The 12,655-nt window shown below is 32.8% G+C and overlaps 2 protein-coding genes and 1 non-coding gene across 3 annotated transcripts; 2 read left to right on the forward strand and 1 right to left on the reverse strand.

The window, feature by feature from the left end:
- The first annotated feature begins 739 nt into the window (after positions 1 to 739).
- On the forward strand, positions 740 to 4,079 carry LOC125193151 (ATP synthase subunit O, mitochondrial-like). Its single transcript, XM_048090894.1, has 6 exons — positions 740 to 921; positions 1,117 to 1,167; positions 1,654 to 1,897; positions 2,601 to 2,713; positions 3,312 to 3,398; positions 3,475 to 4,079. Exons 1-6 carry the CDS (start codon positions 808 to 810, stop codon positions 3,592 to 3,594), a joined length of 729 nt encoding a protein of 242 aa, XP_047946851.1. The 5' UTR covers positions 740 to 807; the 3' UTR covers positions 3,595 to 4,079.
- Positions 4,080 to 6,728: 2,649 nt separating this feature from the next.
- Positions 6,729 to 8,982, forward strand: LOC125193385 (transcription factor MYB83-like). Its single transcript, XM_048091164.1, has 3 exons — positions 6,729 to 6,747; positions 6,856 to 7,267; positions 7,952 to 8,982. The coding sequence occupies exons 2-3, from the start codon at positions 6,984 to 6,986 to the stop codon at positions 8,520 to 8,522; spliced, it is 855 nt and encodes a 284-aa protein (XP_047947121.1). The 5' UTR covers positions 6,729 to 6,747; positions 6,856 to 6,983; the 3' UTR covers positions 8,523 to 8,982.
- Positions 8,983 to 10,851: 1,869 nt separating this feature from the next.
- On the reverse strand, positions 10,852 to 10,933 carry TRNAS-GCU. Its single transcript has one exon. It is a non-coding gene; the product is annotated as a tRNA-Ser (tRNA).
- Between the last annotated feature and the right edge of the window lie 1,722 nt (positions 10,934 to 12,655).

Raw genomic sequence — 12,655 nt, forward strand, 5'->3', positions numbered from 1 at the left:
TCTTTTTTTTTGGTCCGTTCACCAAAATTTATCTTGTATTAAAAATTGAAACTTACTTTTAATATATTATTCACTTTTATCTTTTTATCATATTTTATTAAGATTTTTTCTTTAATCTCTCTCTCACTTTACCAACTTGATTTCTTTCTCACTATTTAGATTATTTCTGGCGGACTAGAGGAATAACATTTAATAATTACATGAAAAAAATATCTAATTCTATGGAAAATAGTATTTCCTCCACCCCACAATAAGATTTCTATTTGGTTTCAACACGAGTTTTAAAAGATGTAACGAAAAGTGAGTTTATTAAGTTAGTGGAATATGAGTTCCACTTATATATTAGTCTTATAATAAAATGTGAATTGAATAAATTGATAGAATGTGAGACATGCTTACCATTTATGATAAAAGTGAAAAAGAATTCGTTCCAAAAAAAATGCTACTATTGTGAAATAACATAGGAACCTAGATAATTTTGTTTTGTTCGTAAAGTAAATAGTGGTAATATAAATTTTAAATTAATATGAAAGAGAAGTTTACTAAATCTGAAAATATAACATTTTTTAGTGGGATAAACTAAAGATGTATGGATTTATAAAGAAATAAAGTTACAGCCCATTTCAATTATGGCGGGATTTATAAAGAAATAAACTGCCCAGTTCAATTATGGGTTGTGCCGATCCGGCCTGGTCCACTTGACAAATGATAATCGGAAAATCTATGCCCTTTCCAAACCTAATTAATCCAATTGCAGAGTGGAGAAAAGGGGAATTTGAAAGGAGATTAAATTAATACATCTCCGAAATGGCAATGCCTATGCGTATCAGATCGGGGCTTCCTCTCCTCCGCCCAGCCCTCTTTGTTGAATCTTCCTCCGCCTCCACACCTGCTCTTTCTTCCGGTTCCACTCTCACTCAGGTATCACGAATTAGTGCAGCCGCATTTGTAAAATATGTTTTCCTTTATTTTTATCTTTTTTCTTGTCGTATCATTTATAATGTACCTCAATTGGCCCTTTTTAAGGGGAGGGGGATGGTTTGAATTGAAGTTGTAGATGTAACATCTCTTAAATTGTTGCCATTGTTTTGAGTTTCAACTGTAATTACTTCCCAGTTCACGAGGACCTATGCAGCTGCCCCTGCTTCTAAACAGCAGAAAGTGAAGGTATGCTCATCTTCATCTTTTTTATACTATTTCACTTATATTTATGGTGTTTGGGGATTGTGTATTTGACATGTTCAATATCGTGGTTATTTTGATTGCTCTTTGACGATTTTACTTCTGAATTTTTTAATAGAGTATCAGTTTTCTCAACTGCTCTTAGATTTCTACTATTTTATTTTTTGCTGACTCACCATTTGTTTTCCAATAAATGCATTTTGCAAAAGCACATTCTATTAACTTTCATACTTGAATTTATGTGGCTTGAGGCCGTCTATAGCGTCTGCTGCTTTATCATTTTCACTTGTAGCTATATTGTTATGCAAACTGTTTAAAATGTTTTCTTGAAAATAGGCCTCCTATAGTCCTATTCATTGTTTTTCTCCTGAAGAAAATGTTTTGACTAGCATACTACATTACTTACGATTTGTGAGAACACAGAATCTAATTAAGTAGAATATTATGAAGAAGTTATATTATTCCTTCTAGGTTCCCTTGACAATGTTTGGAGTTTCTGGAAACTACGCATCGGCCTTATACATTGCAGCAGTTAAAGCAAATGTACTTGACAAAGTTGAATCTGAGCTTCTTACCCTTGTTGAGGCTTCAAAGAAAAGCCCTACTTTTGCTCAATTCATGAAGGATGCTTCAGTAACTTCAGACGCCAGAGTGAAGGCAATAAATGATATCTGCAGTCAAGCTAAATTTTCAGATATCACAAAGAACTTCATGGGTACTGGATTTTTTTTATCTTCTACTGATCACAAAGTTTAATTGTATGTCATTAGTGTTAGAGAGGTTTAATGCATTTAACATGAGATATGTTTTTTTTTCAGCATTGGATCTCAATATAGTTGGTTATTTCTACTTGTGCTTTCTTGCAGTATTTATTCATCACTGTAGAGAGTCTTTGTTTTCCATGGAGTTGCTTTGTACAGTAAAATCTGAAATTGTCAAGTCTTCAAAAAGGATTTGTATATGCAACCTGGATACCATAGGGTTATTTAAGTAGGAAATTGTTATCATATTTTAGTGCCTTTTGCTCTTGACTGTCTTTCTCTCTTAGTTTCTTTATAGTTTCTTATCAGTAAAATATTAATCTATCATATGTTAGGCTTCAATCTATATACTCATAGCAAATAACATGATTTCTCCTTGATATCCTATAATTTTAAAACTCCTACTTGCAACTAGACTCCAGCACTGTTATTCAGTTAGTAACTGGGTGTAGGTTATGCATATTATCATCTCTTTTTGGATGAAGGAAGAAAAAACAAAAAATTGGAATATTTGCAGCAGTATTGCAGGACCAATATTACATAATTGTCGACTCATTAGACATCCATCTGATGTTGATACATGCAATCCTGTTGGGAATTTTTTGGGTGGATCCTGATTATAAATTCATATCTGTTTCATTACATTTCATGTACCAGCTGTTGTTGCTGAAGCTAGGAGGCTGGGACATGTGGGACGGATGGTGCAAAGATTCTCAGAGCTTACCATGGCTCACAGAGGGGAAGTAAAAGTTACTGTGACAACTGTGATTGTAAGCTCACTCCTAGAATAAATGTATGTGTGTGTTTTCCCTAAGTTGGTAGTTTATGGAGCAACCGAAGAATTATAGCTCTCATGCACTCTCCTATGACGTTTCTTAGATTATTTCTTACGCCCTTGCTTAATGAAAAGCTTGATCGTGCCATCGTGGTAGGAAACCCTCTCCCTGCAATAATGCAACTTTTTTCAGAGTTTCCTATGAGCTTCCTTCACTCTTTTGGGGAGTGTATTTATAAAGCTAGTATTATCCCCTTTTTGCATAAATGTGATTTCCAGTAAGTTCTGAATGGTTTGCTGCATTTTGTGGACCTTTGAATTGCATGAATCGTATGCTCGGCAGGGTATCTTTTCTTGTCTATTTGTGATAGGATTACATAAATATTTGGTCGACAACTATGCCTGATGCTTAGAGTCTTAGACCATGATATTCATACACTATTAAGTGAATTTGACGGGTTAGTGTACATGAATCTAGTAAAGAACAGCCCATTTGCATGACTGCAATAGCTTAAGTTAACTTAACATCCACATGCCATTAGAAATACATCATTTATATGTTCTCTTATGACTGTTCTCTTTTCCCTCTTCAGCCTTTGCCTCTGGAGGAGGAGAAAGAATTAATAGAGACATTGCAGGAGATACTTGGACAAGGGAAGAAGGTTAAAGTTGACCAGAAGGTGAGTTTCCTTATCATTTCGATTGGGGGGTTCTCTTTCTGGTGGTAGGAATGTTAATGCCCGTAAACCCGTGCAGATCGATACCGGCATTCTTGGTGGTCTTGTGGTGGAGTTTGATCAAAAAGTTTTTGACATGTCCATAAGGACTAGGGCACGCCAGATGGAGCGCTTCTTGCGCCAACCGTCAAACCTCTAAACGGTTCATGGGTTCAGTTTCAAATGGTTTGCCCTTGTTAGTACAAACCTATCCCATATCGGACATCTGAGGGAAGTACTAACAGCCCTAACAATTGAAGAGATAGAAGCAACTCTAATTTTGAATTGAAGACAGATCTCCTGCAAATAAATGGCACTCCTGTTTCAGAGTCTCTTCAGTCTATGATAGAGACACTGTAATGTTTAAGAATAAGCTCCCTTGTAGTAAATTTTTCAATGACACAATTGATTACATATTGTCGTTGACTAGAATATCTGGAATTTATTTTTTCAAAGCATGGAAAAAAACGTATGATGGAAGCAAGAAATGAATTCACCAGCAACATCCCTTGCTGTAGAAGTTTCCTTCAGGAGAAACGTTATATCTCGCTATTATTGTTAAGGATGTAATTATTTTGATGCTAATATGTTTGAATCTTTTATTTTATTGATAAATGAACATAAGTAGACCTTTAGTTTCGGGTATTTTACCTCTCTACTATTAGGTCAACATATACACTTTTGAAGCTTTTCTTCTATTTTTTGGTGAATATAGCGGAAAATGATCACAAACAACACATCAAAATCAATGCTAGAGGATTGTTTTTGTTATTTTCTCGCGTGAAAAAGAAGAAATTCCCAAACATATATGTATAGCTTTTCACCTTTTTAACTGATTACTTGTCATCTGAAAATCTCGAATTCAATTTCTTTTTTGCTTTATTGAAACAGTTTTTCATTGAAAACAACAATGGTCACTTTTAGACGCAATAATGAACTTAATTAAGGTATGCGTATGGCAATATTGCATATCAAGTTAAATAATCAACTAAGCAAGTTAGTAATTAATTGAACAATACGAATAAATTCATGAAACGTATGCATGAAATTGCACCAGTAATATTTGCAGGACATGATATACCATTACCGATATACTACTTATCTCGTAGTACACTTTCAAATTTTCTTTTAGAGGGAGTACAATTATTTCATATGTTGCTTAATGTACATATCTCACATCTTGGGCAGGGGGTAGCCAAAAAATCATACTAGAGAGGGCAGGATAATTTTATGAATTTTAATAAGGGGGAAATATTTAGTGAATAAGTTAGTAATATATAGTATTTGGAAATTTGTACCAAAACATATATAGAAGGGTAAGTGGGGGTGAGGAGGGGGCCATTGCTCCATCTAAGCAAAGGCTAGCTCCGCCCCTGTCTTAGGGAGCTGAGGGCCGACCACCCCCATACTGCCACAAGAGCCTAATTTTTTTCTTAGGGTCGGCCGGAAATGCCATTGCCCTAGATGTGCTGATTTTATTTTTTTTTAAAGAAGAAAATGTCAACCAGCGTTATTTTAGATTTAAAAAAACTTATGTTGTAAATTAAAGTAAAGTCCTTTTTTGACCCTAAGTATATCATTATGCATAAGTAGGTAAGTAGTTAATTATGTTATGGACATGATAGGCAAGATGAAGAAAATGTGAAGTAAATTTGTCCAGCTAGCGCAGAGTGATGTAGAGAAAATAACAATCTTGGAAAACAAAATACGATGAATATATGCTGCAGTTGTACTATATAGATAGATGTATTCAATATCTTAATATGCAAGGTCATAAATGGCGTATAGATGGAAAAGTATACAGCTAGATTTGTACAAGTGTTCATGGAGGATTTGAGAGACTCTTAGTCTTGGAGTACCTTCACAGTTTTCCTTTTTATTCTTTTCCTTTCCTTTCTTTAGACAACATCGATATCTCTCTTCCGCATGCAAATCAACATACATATACTATAATCTTTCATGTTTTATTTTTTAATTCTAAATTGCATTAAAAATGAATCTGGTTGATGTCGGATTCAAATATTAAAAAGGGCTTGTTTTGTAGTTTCTTTCGTAGCATGTCTGACGTTTATTAGGTGGTGAAAGCTACATTTGTGTATTCATTAAGTCTGCAAATGAAGCAAGCCTATCCAATGATCAGTGTATATCTTTACAAGAAGTAAAGATTACTCCTAAAATTCAAATCCATATGTATATACATGCAATTTTATCTATAAATATCCTCTCTATGTAGCTTCTAGGTAGGTTGTTATATATATAGACATATCTGTGTGTGTGGGTTGGAAAATGTGTTGCACTTGATTTTGAGAGATGAAATACTTTTAATTTAGTAGCTAATCTCAAAATAGATAGTCTATAATATGAAGAATAATAGGAAAACTAGGGGTAACTTTGGATAAATACCCATTTTACCTTATAATTAATAATTAAGGAATTGAAGTAATGATTTCAGTGAGGAAATTAATGAAATAAAATTCATTGCGTTGATTATTTTCTTGTACATGTTTGATTATCGCTTGTTGATGAAGGATGTATGCTTCTTAATTGTTTGGATACCAACAGCTTTTCAAAACTATAACAATGAACAATTCATGTCGTTTGCTTAAGAGTAGAGTTAGTTAACTCACTCAGACAGACATGCTTACAATTTTATTCTCCTACTTTTCATGTTACAAAAATCAAGTTCATAAAATATTAATTAACTGTAAATTAATATTTAGAATTTTATGTACTACAGTACTATATACTACTGCATGCCATTACATCAAGTGCTGTACATAGTATTTATATGTATATAAATATAAGTTGATTAAATTGCGATGGTAAATTCATTGAAGAGATAAAAAGGTTGAGAAGAAAATCAAAATAATTGTAATAAGTTACATTATGAGAGTCAGTAAGAATTAGCTTGAAATACGATTAAAGCTCTCATATTATTTCAACAAAGATGTAACCCTCATGGTCATGGAGACCTTAAAATAATTCTTCAAGAGTTGTTAATTTTTCTCCATAAAAATTAACATGGATTAAAGAATTGTATAGAGAAACTATTAAAAAAAGAATTGTATATGGTGGTATTAATTAAACCAGTGTATGGATTAATGAATTGCATAGAGAAAATTACTAAAAAAAGAAAGGTGATTAAGTAAGAAATTAGTTGTTGCTAATTAGAAATAAAATGAGAAAGAGAGAGAGGGTGGAGTGGAAAACGGATTGGAGGGGGACCTTGAAGGAAAGAGATGTTAGGTGTTCTTGTCTTTGACTCTATGTTAGTCTTTATTTTTGCACCCATGGATTTTTCTTCACTCACAAGGTAATCATCATATGTGTATGAGAATTGCAACATATTTTGCTTCCACTTCACATAATCATAATCCCCCTCTCTCTAATTATGATCATCTATTTATCTTCACTTTCACAGTCTCCATCAAGGCCAGTTGGAAAAATAGCTAGGAGGAGAGGGGGGGACAAAATAAGAAGACAAATACAATCAATATTCATCTACTAATATTGGTGAGTTATAAGTTAGAAGAGAAATTTGGTGTTGGGATGGGAATGAGGAATAATGATAAGGATAAAATAGTGAAGAATGGTGGTGGGGTGAAGAGGAAGGGGCTGTGGTCGCCGGAGGAGGATGAGAAGTTGATGAATTACATGGTGAGAAATGGGCAAGGGTGTTGGAGCGACATAGCAAGAAACGCGGGGCTGCAGCGCTGCGGGAAGAGCTGCCGTCTGCGTTGGATAAACTATCTCCGGCCTGATCTCAAGCGCGGCGCCTTCTCCCCTCAGGAGGAGCATCTTATCATCCATTTGCATTCCATTCTTGGCAACAGGTCTCTCTCTCACTTTTCACTCATCTATGCATCTTCTTTTAAAATTGTGATTATTTTTGTATGAATATATGACTATAAAGTATATTAACCAATTTTTTTGAAGTCGATGAAGTTCAATTCATTAATTAATATTCCAGATAGCTGATTTTTTGCCCTTTTTGTCCGAAATATTTAGCAATGTATCTGGACAACAAAGAACAATTTCATTTATTCATTAAACGTTTCATTTACTATTCATTAATATCTAAGAATACTTGCATCACATGTGCTATAGTATAATTATTAATCGATCTATATATACCACTGTTACTTAGATCCCAGAGCTAAAAACATTTATGCATCCTCTTAATAATTAATACTCCATAGTCATGTATGCAATTCGACTGGTATTATTTAATTAATTAGTTAGCAAAATTTGACTAGAATATCTGCAATTGTGACTGATACTACTCCATATAAATAAGTAAACTAAACATTAGGAGAGTGACCTTACTACACGCAATACTTATTTGTATAATTTTTATTTTTATATATTATATAAAAGCATAGCCTCATCCATAGAGAAGCATGCAAGACCAACTTGCATTCTACGTCAAAATAAATACAAAATACTATAATTAACCAGCATGGATCAAACTTTATGATTTTATAGGAAATTAACCCTTAATTAATCACATGCATCAGGTGGTCTCAAATTGCAGCACGCCTCCCAGGAAGGACCGACAATGAGATCAAGAACTTTTGGAATTCAACAATCAAAAAGAGGTTAAAGAACACAACCACGTCATCGTCTCCAAACAACAGCGACTCCTCGGACCACGCCAACATGGTCGGAGGGGGCCCGGTGTTCATGCAAGAGTACGAGGCAGCTGGTGTCTGCATGGATTCCTCATCTACGGCCACCCAATTCGGAAACCCCTTCAACCCTAATCACCACCTCATGGTCATGGATCAGCAGCACAACAACAGCATATTCAACTTAAACGGCGTCGTTCCGATGTTCAATTTGCCAAATGAGGTTGGTACGGAAAACCTAGCGGGTGCGATGGCGGCCCTAAATGACCTTTCTGCCCCTGGATTGGAAGTTTCCAATTATGAAAGTGTCAACAATGCCCATTATCTTAGTAACACTTACAATAATAATAATAATAATAATATTAATGATGATGGGAGCATCAAACTAGAGGAATTGGATTGGGAGGGTTTGTTGGCTAATGTCTCTTCCTTACCTCACCTTGATTTCCATCTTCAATAACCCTCCTATTTCTCTCTCTCAAACAAAGGAATCCATCCAATTCTCTACCCCAATTTTATTTGGCCTTTTTCTTGTTTGTTTTTTGTGGTTCAATAAATACCTTGAAGATATTATAGGCAATGTTGGAGGTGTACATTTTCATGTGTGCAAAAGTGGGTAGCTAGGATTGAGACACGTCACTCCGGGAGATCAATGCGAACCAAATGTGAATAGTCGAAATGAATTTGTCAGGACGTTAAATAAATAAATAAAGGATCGAATTTAATTGTATTATTAGCATTTTGTATAGATGGATCAAGAAATTGTTAGCACATATATATGGAGAAGTGTATAGTTTAAGAATAATGAGATTGTATTTAGATGCTAGCATAATTTCTTCGAACTTTGTTACTATATAGTAGTATTAGTTTTAATTCCTTGATTTTTATTCTCTTTTATCAATGAATTCATATCTTGTTAACTCGATTCTCTTTTCTTTTACTGTTTTAATCAGTATATTTATTACAATGTTGAATTAATTCAAATCTGTTAAAATTTTGCGCGCTTAAGAAATGATCTTTTTAATATCAATTAAACCTGCAGATGTATAATAGTATGAGTTATGTTACAAAACTTACTTCACATATAGTAATAATTTCAAGAAAACATCAGCTATAGTAATTTCAAGAATAATATATAATAGGACTTAATTTTTAGGCATTTTACATTTAAAATCAAGTTTTGATTATTAATTAATTTAGAATGGATTAATACACTATACCAATCATTCGGATCGATCCGATAGTCACAATAAAAATTTAAAAGGGATGAATAACGTTTGGGAGTGACAATTCTACATGTTTACAAATTTATAACTTCATAGCATCTTTTTTCAATACAAATATCCAGTTTTTACCACCGGAAAATCAGAAAATGGAATTTTTTTTTTTGTTTGCCACAGAATTGCACTCAACAATTTTTTCATGGAATTTTCACATGCTCCGTACTTAGCTCCAAGATACTACAAACCAATCTCATTGATTTTAAGTTTTTGAGTAAAATATACCGGGTTAACACTAAAACAAACTCAAATCATTTTTAAAAAATTTGTGAGTAAAAATGTAGTGGATAGAGAATATTCTGTTCAGTTTTAATTTAATTTAAATAGTTGGAATAAAATCAAAATTTGATATGATATTCACATTAAAGTGAAATTGAGTTTAATGTAAATCATTGGAAATACTATATAACTGCATATTCAAGAAAAAAAAACTGTGTAAATTTATAGTGTTAAGGAAGAATAGTTGGCAATAAAAAGATACTCTCAGGGAATGACACGAAATGGAACATTTTATGAGTAATAAGTGGACAAACTGGTTTAGCATAATAATATGTCCTCTGTTCCTTAGAAATATAAATTCTTCCTTTTTGGTCGATCATATCTTAAAAATAAAAAATTTCTATATTAAAAAATTTAGGTGAAATTCATTTTCCAACAATACAATCACCAAACGCATTTGTTTTTTTTCTTTATAGACATTATATTAAATTCATAATGACATCGTCTCGTTGTTTTATTTAAAACTGAACATTTCTTTCAGACTGAATTTAACAATAATTTATTATATTCGGGTTGAATTAAGTAGTGTAAGAAAAATCCTTTTATATTATATCTGGCTTGAATTATCAAATTTGTTGCCGTTGCCAGCACCATGCGAGTTTTCTTTTGTGTTAAATTGGCCCAGACATTTGCTAGGCCCAGTTAAGGCCAGACTCAGCCCATGATTGCAGCGGACAATTTTTTGATGAGCTTTTTCAATAAATTTGATTGCAACCAAAACTCATTTCTTAAGTGGGTTGGATCGGAAAGGACCAGAAAATAACTTTTTTTTTTTAAATTTTTCTATTAATAATTGATAGTATTTCGGGTACATTTGAATTTTCATTGAATATTACTATAAATAAAAAATTTGTGCAAATCATGTTATCACATTAGAATAACTTTGGTTTGTGGCATGCCAATAATTTTGATGGATGAAAATGAAATTATGAACTATTTTTCGTAAATGGAGGAAGTATAAAAAATGAAGTGGCTCGATCATGGTTGGGCTTCAAATGATTCTGTCAAAGTTTGTCTATCGGTTGGTCGTAATTTGCAAGGTAATAATGTTTGTATGCTTTAACTAAACAACATGAGTATATCAATGCTCAAATAATTAAATAATGGATAACTTGAAATTCATGTTAGTGTAGGAATGCTGAGGCTAAAGTCATAAAATAGTACATTTTCAATTCTGGGTTATAAGAATATTTTCTTGAAGATTTTTAATAAAAAATTAACAAAAATATCCGACGCCTGAGAGATTCGAACTCTCGCGGGGAAACCCCATGTACTTAGCAGGCACACGCCTTAACCACTCGGCCAAAGCGTCTTTGATGCGTATACCTATTCTTACAATACACTTATACAGTTATATTGTAGAAGGTTTGTTTATTTCATTTAATTTTATAAATTGGAATTACTATATTTACAAACATGTCTAAGATTAAAAATGGCCAGAAGAGTTGAACACCCCTAACTCACCAATTATGTAACTCATCTTATTACTTTTTAACATTTCGAATGCCAATATATTGTATCAGTGATTGGAGCCTTGAATTAATCCCAGAAAGACATAAAAATGATGCGGAATAAGAGCGAGGGGGTGTATTGGCTACATTTATTTGAAAGAACTTATAACTTACAATTATTTGTGAGATATTTCAAAGAATTTTACCTCTTCAACATGTTTGGATAATTGAATTATAAGCTAGAGAGAGAAATTGATGAGGGGTCAAAATGGAAGCGTACATGTTAGAAATAAAAAAAGTAAGTACTACTATAGTTTTTATCATTTAAATTTCAAATCAAGACATATTTCATTAGTCGTACTTAAAAAATAAAAGGATTTCATTGACTGGAAATTTATTCCGATCTGAATGCTTCTGAGTTGATTATAATCGTTGATACAAGATTATGAAAAAATAAATTGGGAGTGAAAACTTATTTCTGGGAAGCTTATAAGATCTAATAACTTATATGTACAGCCTATAAGCAATTTAGAAACTAATTTTATTATACACTTCATAAAAAGATATAAATATTTTTAGAATTATAGTTAGTGGTGGATGGGAGGGTGCGGCTGCCCTCCAATTGGAGAGCATCCGTGTTCTTGCCAAAGAGTATGGATGTGTGTCCGGCCCCATATTTATTCATTCTTAATTCTCTATTCTTTCGCAAGAGCATAATACTCACATCTGTGCTCTTCCACAATAGCATACTCTTATACTATTCAAGGGTCCTACCATTCTATTATTCAATTTAAATACTTCAATTATTAAAAAAAAATCACAATATTAAAATGCATTCAAAATACCCAAAATAATAGTATTACAAATTACTAAAAAATTAAAAATTACATAACTGATGAATCTTGTTGCTTCCTAACTGGAGACACAAGCACATGCTTATATATATAGATAGGCTACAAAATTGGGAATGGCAACCATAAACATAAACCTATTTATCTTAAGTAAAAATTAACATTTGATGAGAAATATTGACCGATATCACTATTATTTGATGTAAAAAAAATAAAATAAAAATTAAAAAAGGGTCACAAAATGGCTATATTTTTTAGAATCCGAACAAATAATTTTTTTTTTTTTTTTTGAATTCTTTTCGATTTTTTATGAATTTTTTTAAAAAAATTAATGGAATAAAAACTCACCCAATCGCGCATGGGGCGATTGGGCATCCCAATGGAACGCTGCCATGCGCCCTGCTCTTCGGCACGGACGTGCTCTTGCCAAGAGCACCACAGTGCCGACGGCAAGAGCGCAGCGGCGAGCACAACCATGCTCTTGCTGACGGGTCGGGGTGCTCTAAACGTCCCCCTCCGTAAAATGAGATATATTTATTTTCAATACATGTACTAATATAAAATTAGTAGCCTTAATTAGCTTATTAGTCTTTTTCTACAAAGAGGTATATGGTCCAACAAACATAGTTTTTCTCTTCTTTATATATTTATACTCTCTCTATTTATAATATTATTTCTTATTATCAAAATTAATCCTTAAAATATTTATAAGATCTAAATTTTAACTAATTT

Source organism: Salvia hispanica, chromosome 6 (genome assembly GCF_023119035.1).
Source record: "Salvia hispanica cultivar TCC Black 2014 chromosome 6, UniMelb_Shisp_WGS_1.0, whole genome shotgun sequence".
In the NCBI taxonomy this organism is placed as follows: Eukaryota; Viridiplantae; Streptophyta; class Magnoliopsida; order Lamiales; family Lamiaceae; genus Salvia; species Salvia hispanica.